The sequence below is a fragment of the Pseudochaenichthys georgianus genome, chromosome 4 (assembly GCF_902827115.2).
Source record: "Pseudochaenichthys georgianus chromosome 4, fPseGeo1.2, whole genome shotgun sequence".
Classification (NCBI taxonomy): domain Eukaryota; kingdom Metazoa; phylum Chordata; class Actinopteri; order Perciformes; family Channichthyidae; genus Pseudochaenichthys; species Pseudochaenichthys georgianus.
The window spans coordinates 20,796,915-20,820,834 of record NC_047506.1 but is presented as its reverse complement, the minus strand read 5'-3'; the positions used below and the strand labels follow the sequence as shown (position 1 = coordinate 20,820,834).

Below are 23,920 nucleotides of genomic sequence, written 5' to 3'. Positions count from 1 at the left end.
GCTAACATCTGCAATGTACTTTTGTCAATAATTATTTATATTACTGTACTATTACATGTTAATATAATATAAAGTTAACTATCAAAGAAATCACAAACTCAAGTATAAAGAAGAGACCATATTGTAAGAAAACACTTAACAGATAAACTACAATTGTATTGATCATGAAAATAATAAAAGAAAAGTATCGAAAAAGAATCGGAATCACAATTCTTGACTTGGTATCGAAACCAAAATGTTGGTATCGTGACAACACTAGTACATAGCAATTTACTGTTACAATGTTGGTTCAAGGCAAATAAAAGTACAATTTTTGTCGGATGGCAAAGGCTGATGAAGTGTTGTGAAGATGTTTTTCTATTTTGATGAACTTCTGAGTGTTTTCCTAAAGGCACACCACCTGAGGATTTCTCCCTGACCTCCACCCCCGGACGCTCACCAGCAGCCATTCCCACCTCAGGAACACCCACTGCACTTGTCTCCATGACAACAGATTCTACTGAAGCCTTAGAAGCCAAGGCAGCTTTGCGACAGGTGAGCAAACGCATCCCTATTTTTAATAATTGTAACAATGCAACAGTCTTTACACAGCTGGCTTCTGCTGTATCTTTATCATTGAACATAGCATTTTAGTGGATCAGCATTTATGGACATTGTCACCTACTGCAAGCACCCACTGCACGTGTTGCGCTGACGTTAAGAAAGCAAATCATCAGATAATGTAATTCAGTGGATTAGCAGTGTTATAAAACCACAGTTGCAGACCCCGATTTCCTTTTACTGATGCACTTTGTCTTTGCTAGCAGTCCTATATGAATAGGTTAAAGGCCGGTGTAACGTGCGTTTTTCCCCCAATGAATATTTATTCGACAACTACTACACTCTGCTGACTTAAAGTAAAAGTGTCTGGTTGGCTCTGTAGTTGCAGGAGGTGTTCTCCACCTATAAGAAGGAGCGCATGGAGAGTGACAAGTTAGTGACTGGGCAGGGCGAGAAGCTCCAGGAGCAGCTCTCAGACCTCCACTCCCAGAATGCTAAGATATCCACTCAGCTGGAGTTTGCCTCCAAGCGGTAAGTTAGTTTGAACAAAAAAATCTATTTTACTCAACAATAATTTTGTATAAATAATGCAAAAGACGGCACTAAAAACAATGTATTTCTCAATATATCAGGTATGAGATGCTGCAGGACAATGTTGAGCGCTACAGGAAAGAGATTGCTTCCCTCAGAGAGAGAGAACAGAAGACGGCAGCTGCCGCACAGAAGCACGAGCAGACCATACACTCTTTGAATGAGGATTTGAGAGCTGCCAAAGAGAAACTATCCATGGCTGAGGTTTGTATTTTTTTTCCAGCAACCTTTTATGTGTTCAACATTATTGGGGGAATTATAAAACCATCGAGAATTCTCACCCTCTAATTTCAGGGCCATGCTCAGAGCATGCGTAAGGAGAGAGACATGCTGAAACTGGTGGAGTCCAGGCTGAATCAGGAGAAGGAGTCACTGCAGAGCCAACAACAGAGCCAGAACATGCTGATGACCAACCTCCATGCCATTCAGGTATTATAGAAGTATGAAATGTCACTTATTGTCTCAAACACACACAAACAGTCCAAAATGTGAAGTTCTGTGTGCTTCCAGGCCACTCTTGAGCGTTCAGAGACTGATACACGTCAGCGTTTGAGTGACCAGTTGGAGAAGCAGGAACGAGAGATCTCCCAGCTGCAGAAGAGGCTGGAGAGCGAGGTGGAACAGCGCCACCTGCTCAGCAGAAACCAGGAGGTAAGGATTCCATTGAAAGGCTGTGTTCTGCTGAAATACGAACTAACAATGTCTGCCGAAGTCATTTAGACGTTTTAAGGTGTACTGATAGATGAGTATTGTTACTGTGTTTAAGGAACAACTTACAGCCTGTTTTAGTCTTGAACACACACCCTTTACAAATAAAAAACCAACAACTGTCAAACCAGATACAAATGGCAACATTAAATAGTTTACTTATTTCTCCATGTCGCTCGTCCCTCATGCACAGATCCATCTGATGGACGCAAAGAGGCAGCTGGAGATACAGGCTCCGTTACACCAGAAGACCAAAGAGCTGCTGAATGCTGCAGAGTTTGAGCTCAAAACCCTCAGAATGCAACTCGGCAGCAGCGAAGTACGTCACTCCCTGAGCTCCCCATCCACGCCTGTTCTCAGAGGTTGGCATGAACACACACATTTTTAGTCATTCTAAAACATCTGAGCCACACTTTTGTTGTTGTAGTTAGTGTGTTTAAGGCACAAACCCCCTAGTATTGTGCGGTTTCTCGTGATGCTGTGGTCAAACACGTCTGTCTCTGATCCTTCCTGACTTCAGGCTTACCAGGTTCAGATCAAGACCGAGAGGAGCTAGAGGGCCGCCTGCGGCTGGCTGAAGCCCAAGCAGAGGAGCTGGCAGAGAGCCTCAGGGCCGCCACCTCCAGCATGGAGCAGTACAGAGCCATGGCTCACAGCATGGAGGAATCCCTGGACAAAGAGAAAAAGGTACACAATAAACAGAGAGCCTGTCAGTGTTCCACATCTCCTCAAACCACAGAAAAAACACTTTGAAGATTTACATATAATGTATGTATAAATAATTGTGAGGGCAATTTCATGGGAAGCAAATCTATAGGTAATGCTCTGGCACAAATATAAAAATAATTTATATATAAGATAACATTTTGCACACTGTACGCATTCAGTTTGTTTAAAGATATTCATGTATCTTTGATCAAAAGATGATTGCTGGCTTTATAACATTTAAAATGTGTTCATGCCTAATGACCAGGTGACAGAGCAGGCACGCTCGTCCATCGAAACCCGTTTGAAGGAGGCTGAGAAGCAGCACCAAAAGCTGGAGGAGAAACTTCTGGAGGCGGAGAAAGAGAAACAAAATTCAGAGGACCAGAAGAGAAGAGCCCTGGCCACTCTGGAGGAGCAGGTATATACACAATCTCATATCATTGACAGCACCTTATCATTTGAAGCTCACATCAACAACATCACTCGATCTGCCTACTTCCACCTCCGCAATATTAACCGCCTCCGCCCGTCACTCACACCCAACAGCACCGCCATCCTCGTCCACGCCCTTGTTACGTCCCGTATCGATTATTGCAACTCCATCCTCTCTGGTCTTCCTCAGAAATCCCTACGTAAGCTCCAACAGGTCCAAAACTCAGCCGCCCGTATCATCACCAGAACTCCTTTCATTAATCATATCACTCCGGTTCTCCAACAACTCCATTGGCTCCCCGTTAAGCAGCGCATAGACTTCAAAGTGCTGCTCCTCACCTTCAAGGCCCTTCACACTCTTGCACCTCCATATCTCTCTGAGCTCCTTCACATCTACACTCCCTCTCGTACTCTCCGATCCTCCTCTGCCTTCCAACTCTCTGTACCTTCTGCCCGCCTGATCACCATGGGGTCACGAGCCTTCAGCCACTCTGCCCCCCGTCTCTGGAACTCTCTCCCACAAGACATCCGCAATATGGACTCACTCCCAACCTTCAAATCCAGCCTGAAAACACACCTTTTTAAACTGGCATATTCAATTTCTTAATCTCTGCTAAACTGATTGTTGTTTTTAATTGTTTAAGTCTTGTATTACAGTGTGCTCTTCTTTAATTATGCTCTGTAAGGTGTCCTTGAGAGTTTTGAAAGGCGCCCATAAATAAAATGCATTATTATTATTATTATTATTATTATCATTAGCACATTTGACACAAACTAAGTCTCAATGCTACAGATTTAAAAAAAAAAAAAAAAAAAAAAAAAAACATCTTCACATCAAGTCTTCCATCACTACGTTTGATCCTCCTGGCACTTGTTGGTGATCAGTTATATTCACATTATGCAAAGAATACCGTTCATTTTCAGGTTTTTTTTGTGTCTGTTAGATGGAGAGTCTCAGGAGGAGTCTCAGCAGTGCCCAGGCTGAGCACCAGGCGGTGCTGCAGCGCGTGGCTGTAGCCGAAGCTCAGCAGCAACAAGCTCTGCAAGACAGCCTGGAGCAGGTAAGAAGCAATTAGAAGATGAACAGGAAGGAATATGACCAATATGAAACTTTCTTTTCTCAAATATGTTTAGAAAATGTCTTAAGTCAACCACATCTTCTCATGCCTACATTTTACCCATACATTTGACATAAGATGATTTCATAAACTTTGTACAACTATAATTTAAAAGCAGAAATTCTTTACATGTTGTATTCCCTCAAACCTTTAAATCTGTATTGGTCTTATTTTTCTGCGTCTGTTAGTGAAGAGCCTTTTTGGTTCAGCACGTTGCAGCACCACCTATTGAGTTTTGAAGAGATTTTAGCTTTTTCCACCCGATAGTGCATCTACATTTTCTAATGCACAGCAGTTACAACTGCAACAATATGATATAACATGCAATGATGAACTGAAATCCTCTTCCCCATTTCCAAGGCTAAGCTGGCAGCCGAAGCGCAAGACAAGTATGAGCAGGAGATGTTGCTGCATGCGGCCGACGTGGAGGCTCTGCAGACCGCTAAGGCTCAGGCCCTGCAGGCCGTGGACCTCCGCCTGCAGCTGGACGAGAGATCCCAGAGGGTCGGTGCTGAGCTGCTGGAGGCCAGGGTCTCCTGGGAGGAGCAGGAAAAGATCATCAAGGTGACGACCAGACCGGATAAGACAAAATCAAAGGGACATCTATTACATAGTCTCCAATTTTTTTTTATTTAATAAACCCACCTAAAACATTTATTTCAGGGCAGTTTGATTTCATCATAGTTTTAGGGGCCATGCTTTTTGCTCCACCACATATTAGTATTAGAAATTGGCCGTTACATTTTCATTCTTCATCTCTTTGCGGTTATTACAGGAGGAGATGGCGAAGATGGAGAGCCGTCACGATGAGTTGCAGAAGCAGAACACTCTCCTGCATGAGCAGATCCAGACCATGAGCAGGAAGATGGCCGACACTCTGCAGCGTGCTATCAATGAGAGTCCCATGAACATCTCCCTGACTGATGAGGGCAAATCTCAAGACCAAGTCCTCGAGATTCTCAGGTAACGCACCTCGCGAATCTGTGTTGTGATTTTAGAATCAACATAAAAAGGAAAAACAAATAAAGCATAGAGTTCAGACATTGCCATGCAAAGGCTATTATTCTGATGATGTTCTTCTCTTTTTTTCTCAATTTGTGCTCTCTCCCAGGTTTGTGCGTCGGGAGAAGGAGATTGCAGAGTCTCGTTTTGAGGTCGCCCAAGGGGAGACCTTGCGTCACCGCCTGAGGGTGGAGCACCTGGAACGAGAGCTGAAGGAGATGCAGGACAGCTTGAGTGCCGCAAAGGAGAGGATGCAGGTCTGTTTGTGATCTCACTGACACTCCTTTCCCCTAAAATATCTTGTTTTACTTTTCTTTGCCAGACAATTCGTGTTTTTAATTGCAAGAATGAGAATATCTCTTTTAGGACATTGTATTGGTCTGTTTTCTTTATAATACACGAGACCTGTGTCTAACCTGGCCACGCGAATGTGAGATAGAAATACAACCTGTATCTTAAACCCAACTCTAATCTTACTCAGGTCACAGCGAAGACCCTGGCGCAGCACGATGAGCTGATGAAGAAAACTGAAACTATGAGCATCCTGATGGAGACCAACAAGATGCTGAGAGAGGAGAAGAACAAGATGGAGCTGGAACTTCAACAAACTCAAGCAAAAGTATTGTTTACATTTTGTATTAAATGTACTTATAGTAGTTCCTTTTTTTATACTCCGCTTTATTCAGTTATGTGGGAGGATATACTCATGGTTTTTGCAAACTTTTGAACACCTGAGTGAAACTCCAACTGATCTTTCTGTGTTTCAGTTGCAAAAGCTGCAGTCAGACATCATGCCACTACAGCAGGCCAACTCTGAGCTGAGCGAGAAGAGTGGCATGCTGCAGGCGGAGAAAAAGATACTGGAAGAGGACATCAAGCGCTGGAAAGCTCGGACCCAGGTCAGTGAAAAGACAAGAAGGAGAAAGGCTGTAAATTATGCATGTAAGAAGGGGAGAAATATATCCTTCTTTGGAGAGTAGATTCTCTTCTAATTACTATCTTGTCAATCGTTCTCTTAGCATTTGGTGAGCCAGCAAAAGGATTCGGATCCAGAAGAGTACAAGCGTCTGCACTCGGAGAAGGAGGTACATCTGAAACGCATTCAGCAGCTCACTGAGGAGAGTACCCGACTCAAAGTAGAGGTTGCCAGGTAAGACACTGTATCACGATGCAGCTACTGAACCAAGTGTTTACCTTGTCCAAATGATTCAACCCTACCAGTCATTTTTTTGCCACTTAACAATTTGTTGTTGCAATTTCTCTTTTATAGGACGAATACTCTCACAGTGTCTCTGCAAAGCCAGATACAGAATGTGCGTGACAATATGAGTAAAATAAATGAAGAGAGGAATACACTGAAGAAAGAAGTGGAGGCCAAGAACCAGGAACTCCTGGAGAAAGTGCGAACTATCACTCAGGTCAAGAAAATTGGACGTCGCTACAAGACTCAGTATGATGAACTCAAGGTGGAACATGACAAGGTGAGCACTCGGTATTTCTTAATCTCACTGCCTCTATCTGTAATCCAAAGGTTTAAACAAAAAGGTCATAATTGTACCGTTTGTTTCAACCCATTTTTGTCTAAAACACACCCTTATGTGAGCATACTCATTTATCTTTCATACTGTGTTTTCTCTAGTTGGTGGCTGAGGCGGCAGCAGGCCCATCCCAAGAAGAGGAGGCTCGTCAGGCCTCGGTTCAGGAGCTGCAGAGCCTCAGAGACTCTCTGAGCCAGGCTGAAGCAAAGACCAAAGAGCTAGAGGGGCAGCTGGAGAACATCAACAAGGTTAACCCAGAAGTTTCAGCATACCTTTTTTAAAAGAACTGTCCATTCTGAAGTTTAAAGACTAAAGAAGACAACTGTCAGAGTTGAAGGCCATGCTTATCATTCACTGTTATCAGTTTGTTTGCTGACTGCTTATTGCTGGTATATTTAACATAATTAACAAAGTACTTAGGATCGAACAAAAATCAGTTGTCAAATTTGATTATCATCCAAGTTGCTATTTTTCTGTTGAAGTAAAAAAAAAAGTGCAGTGCTGTAAAAGTGTTCTGCAGCTTTAAACATCTTCTCAAACTAACCTAGACTACTTTTTGTGTTGGAGTTTTTGGTCTCTTTTTCAATTTTACTGCAAATGTAAATTTGGTTTCGGACTTCTTTATAACTTTTTGGTATCGGCCCTGTAAAACAACATTTTGGTCGTAGACACCCCCGATACGCTTGTCTTTTCAACATGCACACATTCATTAGTATCTTGTCTTTCTGTCCGGCCTCAGGTGGTTACGGAGCGTGAGACTGAAGGGCGAAACACCCAGGAACAGGCCTCCAGGCTGCAGGCAGAGCTGACCAGGCTGAGGCAGGAGCTGCAGGATAAATCCACTCAGGAGGAAACGCTGAGGCAGCAGATGACTGAGAAGGAGGACAAGACCAGGAAGGCCATCGTTTATGCCAAGCAGAAGATCAACCATCTCACAAGTGAGAGGGTGTTCCTCTTATTACAACCATGAACATTTCCTTATTTTATAGATTCGTCTTTATATTTGCCACTATTCTAGTGTTGCTTGTTTAGTTACTTTGAATCTAAGACCCAAATGATTTACGTCCAGACTCCAAAGACCAGCTTCAGAAGGAAAATGAGGAACTGAAGCAACAGCGTGAGGAGCTGGAGGTGCGAGTGAGTGCTCTCAAGTCTCAATACGAGGGCCGCCTGAGTCGACAGGAGAGAGAGCTGAGAGACCTGCGAGGCCAACAGGAGAGACAGGAGCAGAGAGACGAGCCGGCCGAGGCGGGGCCCAGCAAGGTACGCTCTCTCAATTTCTTTTGATTTAACGGGAAGTACTAAAACAGCAGAGCAGATACGGTTGAGCCAATCTTGCTGTTGGATAAATGTTTTACTCCCTAGTGTTTGGGAAACATTCAGTCATGATTTAATGCAGGTTCCTACAAACAAACATATGTTACTTATAACAGCATTTCTCTTGACAAATGCAGGCCAATGCTAAAAACAGGTTGTCAAGAATAGAAGTGGAACCAGCAGCGTCTTTTTTTCTTTACCAGGGCAGCATATCAAGTGACATTGTTGCACATTTTGTGAAAATACTGTATTGTACATCTGCTCCTTGTTGGTTTCCATCATTACTTTTGCCCTTCTGTTCTGATTATTTAGACCCAGGAACAGCAGAGGAGCACAGACCAGAGACAGATCAGTCTGAAGACCACCCCAGCGGCAGACAGGGGCAGGTAAGATATGACCATTTGAAACCGATAATTGATGATACGTTTCCCCTGCAGTGCAGCATGAGTGTATAGAAATTAACACAGTTGGAGTTCTGGGATGCTCTGAAGTGCACCTGCTTTTAATTGTTATTTTTAAATGTAAATGCATACATTAGTAAAGTCATAATTGATGTCCTTATCTCTGCGTCAGTGCCAGCACATCCGAGCCTCCAACAGCCAACATTAAGCCCACACCTGTGACGACAGGCAGCAAGCAGCCTGTCAATCCTGGGAACAAACCCACTCCGAGAGCTAGCATCCGGCCCATGATTACCCCAGCCACTGTGCCCACGCCAACACCCACGGCTACTGTCATGCCAACCACACAGGTGGAGAATCAGGAAGGTAAGACATAAGCTTCCAATGTAGGAATATAACCAAACTAACATTGCCCATAAAGACAAGCATCAACAATTGTAAATGCATAACTTAACAAAGGACATTTCCCTGTGAGTTTGTTTAGTCCAATTTTGAAAAGTAAATGATGTTTCCCACTAATGTAATTCCTCTACAGCCATGCAGAGTAGCGAGGGCCCCCCGGTGGAGCATGTGACGGTGTACGGCAGCGCCAGCGGCTCGGTGCGCTCCTCCAGCCCCAACGTTCAGACCACCTTAGCGAGCCCCATGCTGAATGTGCAGCAGACCCAGACGCAGGCCACAGCCTTTGTCCAACCAACTCAACAACAAAGCGTGAGCCATGCAGAGCCAGCCAATCAGGAGCCACCACCCGTGGTCATCGAGGCAACACCTAGCTCGCAGGTGGAGTGGCCTTCAACGTCCTCCAGCTCCTCTGTGTTTGGGACTGGTGAGAAACCGTACTTTCTTTGTGCTGATTGTAGCTTGATTTGGAATAGTATTTATAATTTGACGTATTTCATGTAGATAGTAGGATGGGAAGAAAACACATTTTGATGAGAAACAAAAGAGAGACAAGAGTTCAATGTGGTCGTGAATGCACTTTTTTGGAACTGTCATACAATATGGGAAACTAATTCCATTTTCCATAATTGCTACAGATAACAAAATAAAATAGATTACAGGCCCACATTTCTGGACAGCAATCCAGTCTGAGCCACACCGAGTTAACGTTTTAACGTTTGTTTTACTGCTTTTGAAAAGAAAAAAAGTTGTATTCTCAGTGGAGATAAATCTAAACAAAATCCATGCCTTATCTCTAGTTTCAGCAACGCCAGGGAGCTCCATGTCAAAGAGGCCTCGGGAGGAGGAGGAGAGCACCACCATGCTCAATGACACAGACTCCACCCAGGAGGATACCTCCCGGGCTCCTATACCTAAGAAGCTACGCATCATCCAGATAGTGGGTCCAGAGGTGAGAAGGGGGGGTCAAATATAGAGATCTTAATGCATGTTTTCTTTGTTTTTATTCATCTGAGAACTAGCACAGTGATGTCATGGCCCTCATGAAGTGTTTTGTGTTCTCACAGGAGGAGGTGCTGGCCGGGGACAGTGCTGAGGCTGAGGTGCCAACAGACAGTCAAGACGGTGCCGAAGCAAACCAGGTAGGCGTAGTAACACATCCTTAATAATATCGCATAGTAATAATGTTGTAAGTATGTCCTAATGTTATTTTAACATTGTTTCTGGTGGACGGAGCATCTTCTCTCAGTTGGAAAAACATTTTCTTTGGTTTTTTTAACGTACAGTTTTAAATGAGTGGAATTAGGGCTGCTCAATTAATCGTATTTTAATCGCGATTACGATTATGGCTTGCAACGATTACGAAAACAACGTAATCGAAATAAAACTATTTTTTTTTTATTATTATTATTACTTTTTTATTATTTTATTTTTGGTTTTTCAGTTGAATTATACTTAAAGTTCTGGGTAATCAACTGTTAAAAAGATACTGTTCAAATGTTTTCTCTCCAATAAATGGATGTTTTCAAAGTCAATGAATAATTGCATTTAATAATCGCAATTACAATTATTGACCCAAATAATCGAGATTATGATTTTTGCCATAATCGAGCAGCCCTAAGTGGAATGCATGTTGTTCATAGTGTCCATTGTTCCGCCCTGCAGACGGAGGAGTTTCAAGAACTGGACGAAGGAGATGAGGGTGCTGGCTCCCAGTCCGTCATGATGGAGCAAGAGGTCACCCTGTCCCAAAGTGGCACCCCTGAACCGCTGCTGCACGAAGTAATCGTCATAGTAACAGACACAGAAAGTGAGGAAGAACAGGAAGATGAGGATGAAGAGGAAGAAGAGCAGGTAGGGAGTTTCTGTTGAGCATTTTAAAATACAATATGCATAGTGACATTAGACTGCAATCAGAATTTTAAAAGGACTCTGTTTCATGCCACTAATTAATGCACCCAACTAACTGCAGGATTACGAAGAGGAGGAGGAAGAAGAGGAGGAGGAAGATGAAGAGGACGAGGAGGAAGACGAGGAGGAGGAAGACGACGGAGAGATGGTGGAGGAAGGAGAGGACAGTAACGAGGGCAGCGGAGACGGCAACGAGGCCTACGAAGTAGACGACACAGAGGTCTGTTTAGCCGTGACACATGCTAACTCACAGCAACAGCTCTGACCTTTCACACACTCACTCCCACACACTCTCACATCCAGTACACCGTGTTAACCCCCATCTCACACTTTCAGTCAAACCTTTACGTACCTTTTCCAGCTCTCATACTCAGTTTTTCCACACTGTCATTTCACGGTCACTTCATTATGCCGCTGTTTCGTAACTCTGTCCGTGTTAAAGCTGTGCGTGTGTGTTGACTTTGGTTGTTTAGCCTTTTACTCTTGGGGACAGCTAACAGTCTTTCACTTGAAATCTAGATGTGTGGCTGTATGGAGGTTTGGATGCTGAACAATTCCATTCCCATTTCGAGCATTAACAATGATGCAAATATGTATTTGTGCTGTTGGTTATTCCAGTATTACCCATACTTTGGGGAACTGCCACAGTTTTACAACGAACAAAACATATCTTTTACACTTCTCAGCATGTGGACTTGTTAGCCCTTGCTGGCGAATTTCGATTGTATTGATCCAACTTACCTGTCTCGTTAACAAAGCTTTGTAGGGCTGCCTTTTTTTAAATTGTGAATCAAAGTTTGCCTGTTGCCTGTCTTAGGTTTGTAACATTTTAAATAAATGTATATGGAAGAGTATGAGTGTTTTTGAATGTAATTTGTAATATTTGGCCCTTTCTGAAGCGCATCTTTGTTCCATATAGGGACAAAATTAATCATCATCTGTATGTGCTGTGTTGCCAGCATAGTGTGTGAATACCATCCCATAACCTGCTTCCTCTAATTTGTTCTTTTTTTACACATCTTCATGTCCTTCCCACTTTTTTATTTATTATAACTTTTAAAACTGTTCTTGTGGTTCTCCTTTTCACTGACCACCCTTTCTCTTAATGTTTTCCTTTTGATCTCTCCTCTCACAGGGAGCTGATGTAACGGACCCGGGCACGGAGACAGAGGAATGTTTGGGGGCGTCTGACTCCACCCAGAGGCCGGCAGATTCCCAGACAGCCAGCTGTAAGATCCAGGAAACCCTTTCAAACTCAGACTCACTGCATGCTCTCACAGACTGTCCCGCCATTCAATTAGTTATCTGACACTTGACGATGACTATGAAAGATGTAATCTGTTGTCTGTCTGAAGGGAAGAGTGCAGCAAATAAATTCAACTAATACTCTACCGAAATACAATAGACCAATAAGGGGCCCAAAGTCATTGTAGTACAACTTTTAAGATTGATTCAGTAAGGGAACAAGCAAAATTAAAGGTAGGGTAGGTAAGAATGGAGAAACCAGCTCGAGTGTGCTAGAATTTGAAACTACGCAGCCGAAACAAATCTGCCCCTTCCTTCAGACTTCCTTACAGAGCCCCTCCTCCAACACACACGAACGCGCACATGACCAATGAGGGCACGAGATAAGTTTGTGCACGAGATGGAAGGCTGACAGGCAGGTGGGCCATCCAGTCATTTTAGCCGGCCCGGCTTTTTACAGCACCACGGCTTCCACAGATGACATTTATTTATGTATTTATTGTCAAAGCATTTAATATATTCATTGCTATTGGAATGTTAAGAGCATTCCATGGAATATAACAAAGTGTTTCTGAAGTGAATTACCTACCCTACCTTTTTAAGTGTTTTTTTATTTTAACTATTTCATAAATCCACTCCTGTAACTGATATACTAATATAACCGACCACTTTTTTCGTGAGTATGCATAATCCCCTCAAATCATATTGACGTTCTCTTATACAGCTTTAGATTGAAAAGTAAAGTAAAAACCTTTTTTTACTTTAACCAAGATTTGTCTTTTCCAACTCTCTGAATCTTAGTGCCTATAATTGAACAATAAATGCAATGGTTGGGTTTTCTGAAGGAGGCTTGTTCTGAATTCTTACAACTCTGATCAAATGTATTTTGTTTCAAACAAAATGGACTTCTGTTTTATTTGAGCATTTTTGTTGTTTTAGTTGAGGGCACTGCAATGGAGGCCTTCTCTACTGATCAACCTATCACAAGCTCTGGTTCTCGGATGCCCCAATCTCCACGGAGACCAACACAACAGCTGCCCTCTCGAATGAGCATCGCCCTGACATCAGACCTGGGACCACATGCTCAGGTAAGAAGGAAGACTAATCTTTTCTAATAAATAGAACTTTCCTCGTAGGGAAAAGAAGAAAACTAAATTTTAAATAGAAAACATTGTTACTAAGATATTTAAGTTACTCTTTAAAAAGTTAGTTTTCACAGTATTTATCTTGGGTCATCTCTGTGTAAATCAAAAGCAAAGCTCTGTTAATCACATGTTTTAAAATGTAACCTCACAGCGTAACCCTGTCCGTCGTCAGTCAGTGGGAAGAGTTCCTCAGCTCACCCCCGGGGTGCAGGGCACTTCTGTAAGTCCTCTAAAGCATCAGAGAATGTACATACATTACATTATTCGGGCAACCTTCACTCGGTTATGTGCGTGTTTGTATCTAACGCTTTCTTCCATCTCTTGCAGCAGCATTTCTTTGTTGATGATGACAGTATAGTGCCCTGCACCCCCACTCTGGTGGTGCCGCACCGCTCGGAAGGACTTGACAAGTAAGTGTCACACACATAGACGGAGACAAGCGCGTCACAACGCTCAGGAAAAACGCCTGTAATGTTGTTTATTGGTTACAAAACCATTGCTACTTGATCAGATATTATAATTGCAGGGTAATTAGATACTGCATAAATAATGTTGTTGGTTGCCTCTTACACTGTTTCTATTTAAATATGTACTACTTTAGTTTATAATTTGAGCTATAACTAAAACCTAAAATGTTTTTATTTATTTTTGTCAGTTCTTCACAAGTAGCTGGTGTGCCTCGCTTCAGGTTTGGTTTTTCAGACGACAGCCCTCAGACCAGCTCGTCCTCACACTCTGACCTGGGACATCTCGCATCACAAGGAGGTACAGCAGAGATACAGATTGTGTACAACAGCATTTAACACCCCAAGGAAACAAAAGAAAATGCAGAATTAAAAAGAAACATTTAATTTCTTATTTTAAATATATACATTTAACAGGGGCACATGTACTGTAATTTGTAATTAACAGCTAAAGCAATCAAATGCTGACATGTGGGTTTTTTTCACAGAGCGTAAAACTTTTTTATCTTGTCTTCAGGTCTTGGGATGTTTGAAAGTCCCTTGTTCCTAGCACCTCATGAAGAGGAGTCGGGTGGACGCAGCGTTCCCACCACACCATTACAAGTTACAGCACCAGGTATCCGCCTCTGTCTGTTCTGTCTCTCTACCGACACACCCTTTTCTTCCACGTACTCGACACAGTTTACAGGAAGCCGGAATTCGCAGATTTAGGAGTGCTAACAAAATCAGCAACTTTATCTTGTGTTTGTGTGCTTCTGTTCCAGTAAATATCTTCTCAGAGGCTCAGTCCGACTCCACTGAGCACGCCTCTCAGTCGGTTCCCATAGTGAGCATGTCAACGCCAGGAGGTGCCGGCTCAGTGGAGGACAGGGACGACGCCCTCCTGGAGCCAGACTCTGATCGGTGAGGCTCACTCCTCTCTGCTCTTTGTCAATCATTTCATTTCTTTTTTTTGACTGCTGCTGGAAATCAAACCTCTAGCAGTCAGCAAGATTCCCCCTGCCCTTTTATCAGCAAATCTTCTTTTCACTGTTAGTATTTATAGCTTTAAAAGTTATACCTTTTTCCCATAGGCACATTTTTGGGGGGACCTAGGACCCCAACAGTTTTTGAAAATGGACAGTCTTTGATGGTGCTTGAATCTTTATACATGTTTTGCAAGAATAGAAACTGATATTTTATAACTTGGCTTTTTAACTCAAACAAGTTTCCGTCTCTATCGCCCAACTCAACTGTGTGTTGTGTTTATTGCAGGCCCAGTGGAGATATGTCAGGAGATTCAGTGGTCTCTCAGGGGGATGTGGAGGAGTCAGGTCAACAGTCTGACAAGGCCAGCCTCCCCTCCACCAGCCAGGAGCCCCCCTCCAGATCCGCAGGTACACTGAAGCCTGCTGACTGGGCCGATTTAAAAATCACTTTATGGATCCTAATGAGTGTTCAGTTCTGATTGCTATGTTGTTTAATTATTCTAGATACAAGCAGTGCTCCACTTCGACCCTCCAGACCTGGATCCAGCAGACAGCTGCAGCGCTGGCCCGAGCACCGTGGGGGCCGCATGAAGAGAGGAGGTAACAATGAGAGCACACTCACAGGTTGGGGGGGGTGATGAAGCAAATATTGCTTTTGAGCATAAAACTATGCCAGGCCCATAGTGGCTTTGGGCTTAAGTCCATTGCTTTTTTGCAGATGCTACATCAGGGAAGAACAAATAAATGTCTCCAAAACTCAAATCAATTATCACAAATGTATTTTAGATATTTGCACATGATTTTAATATTGTGAATAACAGCAGCAGAAGAAAATTATGTTTAAAACATGTGTACCACAATCATGACTTATCAAAGTATTCGTAACAAGATAAGCGGCTGAATCAATGGAGGAATATCCTGTTTCTTCCTGAGAGACAGTGTTTTTTTTTATAAGCGTCCTGCAAAGTTGTGTGGCTGACCAGAAATGTTATTTGGCTGGTCATACCACACTAGTTTTGCTTTTACGATGCCAATTAAGTCTGGTTCCAAGCAGTCGAATGTGATGCTGTTTCACAACATGTTTGTCTTCTCACATGAAAATCAGCAGCCTGTGAGGTGCCAAGGTGGCCTAGGGGCTCAAGGCTGTCCATGAACCACAACCACCATTTTTCTGGTCTGGGACCTTCCTTACACTACATACAACATGTCTCATTTTCATTTTCATCTCTCTCCAGTTTTAGAAAAAAACAAATATTAAAATGGGCAGCGTTAACCCGGTACTTGTTTATATACGAGAGTTTTATATGAATGTCTCAAAACAGAATTACCTTATTTAACGTCAATCAGATATAAAATAACAGATTTCCAGACTGTTACAGACAAACTAAATAGTATAATTACTTATTAATGTATTAAATTAAAATATTATTGTAATTTGTTGAAAAGTAGTACTGAATCAACCTCGTCTCCTTATCGACTTATTTAAAATGCACATTATTAGCAGTGCACATTTTTTTTATGACGGCTATACATATAAATTCACACACAAAGCATTTGTTTCATTCATGGCATTTAATTCATGTTTGTGTGTTTTTTAAATGAGAATAACAGATGAAACATTACATGTTATACACGTTTTATACAGCCACTGTACAGAATCTTTACATCAGTATAGCAGGCTTAATTTTAACAAAATATTTTATCCTTACAGGTCAGGGATTTCCTTCTCGGGGTTTACACGGAAGACGATTTGCGAGATGAAGCACTAATCAGAGGACTTGGCGACGGACGTGACTGCAGTAGATGTCATTCCCTTTTAGAAACGCATTACACATTTTCCAATCGGTGTACTCAGATTCTGTATTCAGCTTTGATGGTGTTTATTTGTTCTGAAGCCTGTTGTTTTTAGTTTTGTTTTTGAATGTACTTTAAAGTACCTTTTTGTAACCAGTCCATGCTGGAGCGGTGTGTTTTATGAAGAATGTAATAAAACTATAGGTAAACAAAATCTTTCATCAGACTTTCTTTTGGCATTTGAAGAAATCTCTGCTCTGAGGTGACTCGTTGGCTGTCGGCGCAGGAACGACGGGACGTTCCCCGCCCATCCTCACGTTGTAGGACGTGGCTGCAAAAGAAACATTAGGCATTTTCATTAATACATCGTGTACAGGATGGCCTTTTATACCCGGCCATCTACATGCCAGTTTCCATGTTAGTGAGCATGAATTTGGCATGAAAATAATCTCATGCATCTTTTAACAGTCGAGTTTTAAACGACATTCATTTGGATAGCTTTTGGCCACAGTTGGACATAAATCTTAATAGCTGGAGGTTTTCTTAAATGACAAATGACTAGACAGTAAACCCCTCCTGACTTGATGCATCCCGCAGGCTTAAACGGAGTCTGTTTTTCACTCAGACAGGGATTACAGTATGCATCGCCTTTAAATCTTTTACTGTGAATACTTTATAACAAACTTGAGCTGTAGGTCAATAGACACCACCCTCAATGGCCTTCACATCTGCCTAATATCCCACCCCACCCTGACACACACCCAGACACACATGGTCCTCATTAGGCATGTCTGACCTGAATGAGGCTAACAACAAAAAGTCAGACAAACAGACTGACGTTTTGTCCACAATTACTACTTAAGAACTACTTCATCCTATTTTATTTAACGGGCTGTGTTAGGAGCTAATCCAAAATAAGGTGAGGTGCCCTGTCTTTACTAATTCATATAAATGTAGGCTTTGTGTGGAACACTGCCTAAAACTATACTATACCTTCTTTCTTACTAGACTGATCCTAGAGCAAATATCCTGAAATAAAACTGAAACCTTGCCCTTAATCTGTTTTAAAGGAGATGTATATTAAAGTATTTACATCTGGAGAAGACGTGGTATTTGTATCCCTCCCGTTCTGTGCGGCTGGGGACGGACACAGCAGCTGTGATGGCCGAAGGGAAACCTCTCCATGATTTCCGGATGTTGATGGAAGGCCCTAAAAGAGACACTGAAATCAAGAGTTGAGAGGACATTTAGATGATTTGTTCAATGGTTGCTGCATATTTATGTATTCGTTTTTCCATTATTCTGCTTAACAGTTGCTGTCCCATAAACATCCCACAGGCTACTTATTTCCACTTGCAAATTATTTATAAGGTAGACCTCGCTGCACCTTTCACCTCCACAAAGGCATGACTCACTTTTTCAGAAAATGCCATGTGTTGCAATTCAAATAAAACATGTTTACGTGAGCTAAGTAAATCTGGGACAATATTCACCCAACACAAAGTCATGTCGCATACAGACTACAAAAAAAAGGGAATTGATGGCATTGTTAAGAAGAATGTATGTAACACCATTTTGTATAATTCCTAGAATACCTGCTCGTCGGACCACTCTGCTGCGGACTGTGTAAACAGCATTGTGGACTTTGCTGCCACATGTTGGACTGGCGCCCAACTGGTAGGAATATTTCTGCACAGCTCCCCCTGAAAGTAACAAGTCAAATTTCAAAATATATTAATTCAAGGTTCAAGGCTTTTATTAGTCATACGTACATAGCTACAGTGTAGTTATGAAGATGAAAATCTTAGGTCACAGGCATTACCATTCAATAAGGTCATTAGAAAATTACAGTAACATAAGCAATACATAGACTAGACATATATCAAGTGGCTTGTAACAGCAGTTTTGTTACCTCTTTTGAAGAAGTAAACAGACTCTCTCCTGCTCTGGTACTGAGGGACAGACAGAGCCGCTGTGATTTGGCCACGGAGCCCATCAAAGCCCACTTGAACAACCTTTGGATAGTGAGGGTCCAACAAACCATTTTCAAATCGCCAGTACCGGGGACCCTGCAAAAACACAAAAACATTAAACCCCAGGCGAAAAAAGAGAGCCTAATTAAAATCCTGATATAGTGCAAATAGGCTCATCCATGAAATCTTTAAAATGCAGTCAATGGTGTCAAGATAAGAAAATGTACTTTAAAAATGTATGTTTTGCCCTGGCAGTTGCAGCGGGTGAACGCAGTGTCGATGGGGGAAGGGACCCCCCACACCTGTGTGATACTCTGAGCCGGACTAGGCACCATGTATCTGTCAACAAGCCAGAAGTAGTGTCCTGGAAAGTAAAATAGCAGATAAGGTTTATCTTCAGAGTCATTTGTATCTTAATTGTTGTTACTGTCAATGTTATACACAGAGTACATTCTTTATTCATGTTTAGCTGTACTTTTTTTGTTTTCTTTTCTGCATCAAAAAACGTAAAAGTATTACAAGCTTTTATGTAATGTTCAGATGGCAGACCCTCACCTCTGAAAACGACCATGGTGCCGTTCCTCAGTGTAGTGACTGCGCCGACCGGACGTCCGCTGCACAGATTTGTATCATTGGTGTCATCTGAGAAAAAGGACAAAATATGTGAGATAAAAAATAAGTGTGCAATAACTGAGTTTACTAGGTGCTAAATATATCATGTTGTGCTCCAGGAGCTGTGTGCACTTGTTTCCATTCTTTCTTTAAAGTATCCGAGCTTGCCAATTTCAAAAGAGTGTTTGATTAATTTGCAGAGTAGGTTAACAACCACCTCCGTCACTTAATATAATGTTGCCCTGCTTTGAAGCATGCTTTATTCACCCAGAGGGATAATGTCAAAACAACCAAGCTCATAAAGCTGGCTGAGATCAGTAAAAAAAATACCCAGAATATAGAGGCTGCAGAGCCTATGGAACAACATTTCAATACTTACAATGAACATTCTCTTCTCAGAGTCACATAAATCATCTTTAAGGCAATTTGTTGAGAATGTGAACCAGAAATAAGAAAGGTTTCTAACCTGCTTGGTAGTCTTTAGGATTGTCTATGGTGAGGGTTTGCGTGGGGATCAGAGGCTTAGTCTCAGAATTGGAGCTGGGTTTAGGTGACGTTGGTTTAGTTTGTGATGGCTTGTTTGGAGCTGGTTTGTCTTGGGGTTTCGGGGTGGCTTCAAGTGGAGTGTTTTTGGTGGGGTCTGGGGTAATATCAAGCTGATCGGCAGTAGGGTCTGGGGTAGCATTAGGAAGATCGGCAGTAGGGTCTGGGGTAGCATTAGGAAGATCAGCAGTAGGGTCTGGGGTAGCATTAGGAAGATCGGCAGTAGGGTCTAGGGTAGCATTAGGAAGATCGGCATTAGGGTCTGGGGTGACATTAAGCTGATCGGCAGTGGGGTCTGGGGTGACATTAAGTTGATCGGCAGTTGGGTCTGGGGTAGAATTAGGAAGATCGGCATTAGGGTCTAGGGTAGCATTAGGAAGATCGGCATTAGGGTCAGGGGTAGCATTAGGAAGATCGACATTAGGGTCAGGGGTAGCATTAGGAAGATCGGCATTAGGGTCTGGGGTGACATTAAGCTGATCGGCAGTGGGGTCTGGGGTGACATTAAGTTGATCGGCAGTTGGGTCTGGGGTAGAATTAGGAAGATCGGCATTAGGGTCTAGGGGTAGCATTAGGAAGATCGGCATTAGGGGTCAGGGGTAGCATTAGGAAGATCGACATTAGGGGTCAGGGGTAGCATTAGGAGATCGGCATTAGGGGTCTGGGGTGACATTAAGCTGATCGGCAGTGGGGTCTGGGGTGACATTAAGTTGATCGGCAGTTGGGTCTGGGGTAGAATTAGGAAGATCGGCATTAGGGTCTAGGGTAGCATTAGGAAGATCGGCATTAGGGTCTAGGGTAGCATTAGGAAGATCGGCATTAGGGTCACGGGTAGCATTAGGAAGATCGACATTAGGGTCAGGGGTAGCATTAGGAAGATCTGCAGTGGGGTCTGGGGTGACATTAGGCAGATCGTCAGTAGGGTATGGGGTGACATTAAGCGGATCAGGAGTGGTTACTCCAGCTGCATCTTCATTTGTTGTGTCATCCTGCACTGATTCTGTAAACAAGGGTGTTTGGGTGGTCAGGGTATCAAGCTCTGGCAGGTCCCCAGGCTCTTCTGGAGAAACACTGGTGGAGTCAGGGTCTGCCAAAGAAGACGTGGGGTCTGTTGGGACACTGTCTGTGCTCTCAGCATCATCTGGTCCAGGGTTTGAGGGGGTTGCCTCAGTGATGGGTGTCAGGTCCAGTGCTACTGAAGAGATGGTGGTGCCCTGAGAGTCTTCCAGGACTGTGGTGGAGCTCTGAGGGGGTCCTGTGGATCCTGAAGCCACAGGAGTGTAGGAGGCAGTGGATAGGGTTGTAACTTCTGGGTCCTCTGGGTAGGCTACAGTCGTTTCTCCTAGAATAATGTCATCCTCAGTTTGTACCTCTGCCTGTCCCTCTGTCTGGAGCTCTTGGGTGTCGGCTGTAGGAGAAGAGTCAGATTGGGGCGCTGTGGTTGGAGGAGGCTGACTGGAAACCCCTGTTGTGGTTCCAGCAGTGGATGCATCACTGGCATCTGGAGGAGGACAATCATGATTATGAATTCTTACATTTGAATCAATATTAGTCAATGGTAGTAAGTTGCATATGAATACATTATTGAATTAATGTTATAAAGACGGGTGGTAAAGTATGCTTCTGAAGTTATTATTGTCTATTGTGTGTTTAAGGTAGCAGTTACAACTTGAAAAAATGAGTAGCAAAATATACATTCACGATTTAACAAATGACATACTCAAACATGGAGAAAATTGAAAGATGCAAACCTGTCTTAAACATCACTGTTTAGTATAGAAACAAACCTATAACAAGTAAAATACAGCAACTACTAGATGTAAAAAAACTGAAGTATTTTTTAATGTACAGTACTTTGGTGGAGGTTTGTTCTTCCTTACTTCATTGTTGCAGAAGCAGTGCAATGTTATTATTTTAAATAGGGTTAGAGGAAGAAATCGTTTTGTACAAATAGGCTTTCAAAATCTATATGAATCGAGTAGTGTTGAAGCTTTTCTGACAGCTGGTGTTGTCACAACATTTAATGAGGCTCTTCATTTTGTTTGATTTTCATTGAATTTTCTGGTCATCTCTTTGTTATTTCAAAGTAATCCCTGGATGTCACATACCCGTGCTCTCAGTGGGGTTAAGGGAGGAGGGGTTGAAATCGGCCTCTTTTTCAGTATCTGGGAGAGTGGTCTGTGTTTCAGTGGAGGCGGTAAATGCTTCTGTGCTGAGCGGCAGAGGGTCTGGATCATGGGTGGGTTCAGTAGATATTTGATCCAACACGTCAACTGTGGACAACTCATAGCCGCTGGTGATCTGTGGGACTGGACCTGCCTCCGGGTCCTCAACTCCATTGTTGGAAAACTGATCAGTATCTGCACCCACCAATCTATTCCAACGAACCCCTGAATTAAAACCTGAAGAAAATGTTCTGTGATCCTTTCTTGGATTCATTTTGTGCTTTCCTCTCTTGTGACTGAGCCTGTGCCTGTTACCCTCCTACACACTCTCATGACCACACTGCTCTTATATTTCTTTTGGCCCCTGCAGCTTGTGCTCTTGGCTTGTTCTTGTGAGACTTGGCCCTCAAAGCAAACCACAGCAGCAGAGCCACAGTGTGGCAGTCCAGCATAAACATCTTCCTGACATATGCCTTTTAAATTACACTGAGTTCAGTTCATAATCATTATCATATTTAAGCAATCTTAAACAAATATCTTTATGATTATGGGTTATTTATAAAGTTAATTTCCACAAGTCACCTGCATGGTTTTCCTCACTGAATGTAGAAGGATCACTTGCATCATTCAAAGTTGGCTCTGTGAGAAAATGTATAAAGGTTAAAAAAAAAAGTGAACCCTGTAATAAACAGTTTTCTCAATCCTTAATGACAAAAATTCGCCGTACTGCCAAGTTGAAAATACCTTTTGGCTTGTTATCATTTATGCTATCACATGAATTAGCCTTCACTGGTGCTGATGTACTGGCTGCTCCACTTATTTTCTCTGTGGTAATTATCCAAAACAGAAAATAATGTCAAATGCATCGGTGCAGATTACTGCATGCATTGCATGCTATTTCACATGCTGGTGGACATGCCATTCAACATTAATCCTGGCTTCTATGCGCTTCATGCACATGTACTAATCTCAAATGAAAATGATTGCATGACAACTGAAAAAAAAGTGAGGGCTACCTTTACACGGAGGAACTATAATAATAATGTTACTGAGTGTGAAACTGTAAAAATAAAGTCACGGTTGACAAAAAAATAACACAAGCACACACAAACACACACACAATCATGCTGACAAGGCTTACCGTCTGCATCACAGTGCAGATTACGATCAGGACAACACTGTTTGAATTTAATACAGTCAGAGTCGCAGCTACACAGACTGCCTCTTTTGAAGCGTTCGCCACACCGTCCTTTACAGGAGTTTTCTGTAGCACATAAACACAACAGACTTGTACAAATAGACTACATATGGTGATTATATTATAATTTTGGTTTTAGCAAACTTGGGGAATAGGTAATACATTTTCATGAAAACCTTTTCAGTAACAAAAATCTTTCTCAAAGACTGTACAATGAAACCAGAGTAGTTTTTTGGTATTGAGGCTATATGTAAATCAGAAGGAAAAGCTCTCACTTGTGGTGCATTGGGATTTATAGTCTGTGCAGCACTCTTCATACTCCAGGCAGCCATAATCACACTGGCACATGTTACCCCTGTAGTACTCAGCACCACAGCGACCTTTACAGCTTGCTGTTTATGAGAAAGAGCACATGGAAAAAGAAAATAATATCAGAGGGACAATAAGGCATCTGTGCCTTTAAAGATTTTCATCAACTTTGGTCTAATAATATCTGAGGACATCTGTGTAAATAATAAAGGTGTGCCAGATATTGATTTTTGAATAGGTGACAAATAAAAACAGTTTGTCCCCTCTCTAGAAAATAATGAATAACAAAGTAAACATGAACAAGTACAACAACAGAAAACACACAGTTCATTTCCGGAAAGTGCTTCATAAAAGCACATTTCTTTCAATCAAAAACTTCAAAACAAGTGAATGATACATTTCAGTTAAAGGTTTCACGATGCAAAACAAATGTCACAGTAACTATACTCACTCTGAGCTGCGCCAAATGTCAAAGCACATGCCAGCAGAGTAACAGCACAAAGTACAGTAGAAGACATCCTTCAGTAAATCTGAAACCAAGCATAAGACACATAAAGAATAAATAAATCAGAGTGCATTCACGCTCATGACTGAAAATCCTGAATGAAGGGAGAGGTAACCTACCTTGTGTGAGCCTCTGTCAGAGTCCTGCTGGAGGTTGGACTCGGCTGCTTTTAAAAAGCTGAGAGGGACCGGCTGACTTCCAGTTAATTGGCGGATCCGGTCTAATTAAAAGTGTGATGATCTCACAGGCTGTAGGGAGGATCCTCCACTGCAGACCAGACTATAGGTTCAGACATCATAAATCCACACAAACAGCTGGAAGCACATCAACACAT

General features: G+C 42.4%; 2 protein-coding genes across 3 annotated transcripts in view; one reads left to right on the top strand and one right to left on the bottom strand.

The window, feature by feature from the left end:
- The window catches only part of tprb (translocated promoter region b, nuclear basket protein), a 21,822-nt gene extending 5,535 nt beyond the window's left edge, over positions 1 to 16,287 (top strand). The window contains exons 16-52 of one of the 2 annotated variants that reach the window (XM_034082039.2): positions 392 to 534; positions 923 to 1,071; positions 1,173 to 1,335; positions 1,426 to 1,560; positions 1,642 to 1,782; positions 2,033 to 2,201; positions 2,360 to 2,526; positions 2,813 to 2,965; positions 3,924 to 4,040; positions 4,458 to 4,661; positions 4,873 to 5,060; positions 5,209 to 5,356; positions 5,581 to 5,718; positions 5,867 to 5,998; positions 6,119 to 6,249; positions 6,370 to 6,580; positions 6,739 to 6,885; positions 7,377 to 7,575; positions 7,707 to 7,900; positions 8,267 to 8,340; positions 8,528 to 8,721; positions 8,891 to 9,181; positions 9,555 to 9,706; positions 9,822 to 9,896; positions 10,420 to 10,608; positions 10,727 to 10,885; positions 11,801 to 11,894; positions 12,850 to 12,998; positions 13,207 to 13,275; positions 13,383 to 13,465; positions 13,711 to 13,820; positions 14,037 to 14,135; positions 14,284 to 14,422; positions 14,774 to 14,895; positions 14,992 to 15,087; positions 15,593 to 15,661; positions 16,199 to 16,287. In XM_034082039.2, the coding sequence (XP_033937930.1) occupies positions 392 to 534; positions 923 to 1,071; positions 1,173 to 1,335; positions 1,426 to 1,560; positions 1,642 to 1,782; positions 2,033 to 2,201; positions 2,360 to 2,526; positions 2,813 to 2,965; positions 3,924 to 4,040; positions 4,458 to 4,661; positions 4,873 to 5,060; positions 5,209 to 5,356; positions 5,581 to 5,718; positions 5,867 to 5,998; positions 6,119 to 6,249; positions 6,370 to 6,580; positions 6,739 to 6,885; positions 7,377 to 7,575; positions 7,707 to 7,900; positions 8,267 to 8,340; positions 8,528 to 8,721; positions 8,891 to 9,181; positions 9,555 to 9,706; positions 9,822 to 9,896; positions 10,420 to 10,608; positions 10,727 to 10,885; positions 11,801 to 11,894; positions 12,850 to 12,998; positions 13,207 to 13,275; positions 13,383 to 13,465; positions 13,711 to 13,820; positions 14,037 to 14,135; positions 14,284 to 14,422; positions 14,774 to 14,895; positions 14,992 to 15,087; positions 15,593 to 15,661; positions 16,199 to 16,248 (5,243 nt within the window). In that variant the 3' untranslated portion in view covers positions 16,249 to 16,287. The remainder of the gene's footprint in view (positions 1 to 391; positions 535 to 922; positions 1,072 to 1,172; positions 1,336 to 1,425; positions 1,561 to 1,641; positions 1,783 to 2,032; positions 2,202 to 2,359; positions 2,527 to 2,812; positions 2,966 to 3,923; positions 4,041 to 4,457; positions 4,662 to 4,872; positions 5,061 to 5,208; positions 5,357 to 5,580; positions 5,719 to 5,866; positions 5,999 to 6,118; positions 6,250 to 6,369; positions 6,581 to 6,738; positions 6,886 to 7,376; positions 7,576 to 7,706; positions 7,901 to 8,266; positions 8,341 to 8,527; positions 8,722 to 8,890; positions 9,182 to 9,554; positions 9,707 to 9,821; positions 9,897 to 10,419; positions 10,609 to 10,726; positions 10,886 to 11,800; positions 11,895 to 12,849; positions 12,999 to 13,206; positions 13,276 to 13,382; positions 13,466 to 13,710; positions 13,821 to 14,036; positions 14,136 to 14,283; positions 14,423 to 14,773; positions 14,896 to 14,991; positions 15,088 to 15,592; positions 15,662 to 16,198) is intronic. The other variant, XM_034082040.2, reaches the window with a different exon arrangement.
- Positions 16,041 to 23,920, bottom strand: prg4b (proteoglycan 4b). Its single transcript, XM_071203022.1, has 13 exons — positions 23,706 to 23,920; positions 23,533 to 23,611; positions 23,048 to 23,164; positions 22,716 to 22,838; positions 22,157 to 22,213; positions 20,065 to 20,910; positions 19,333 to 19,998; positions 18,810 to 18,896; positions 18,482 to 18,618; positions 18,194 to 18,350; positions 17,877 to 17,984; positions 17,375 to 17,503; positions 16,041 to 16,612 (listed from the first exon to the last, which is right to left on the bottom strand). Exons 2-13 carry the CDS (start codon positions 23,597 to 23,599, stop codon positions 16,503 to 16,505), a joined length of 2,604 nt encoding a protein of 867 aa, XP_071059123.1. The 5' UTR covers positions 23,600 to 23,611; positions 23,706 to 23,920; the 3' UTR covers positions 16,041 to 16,502.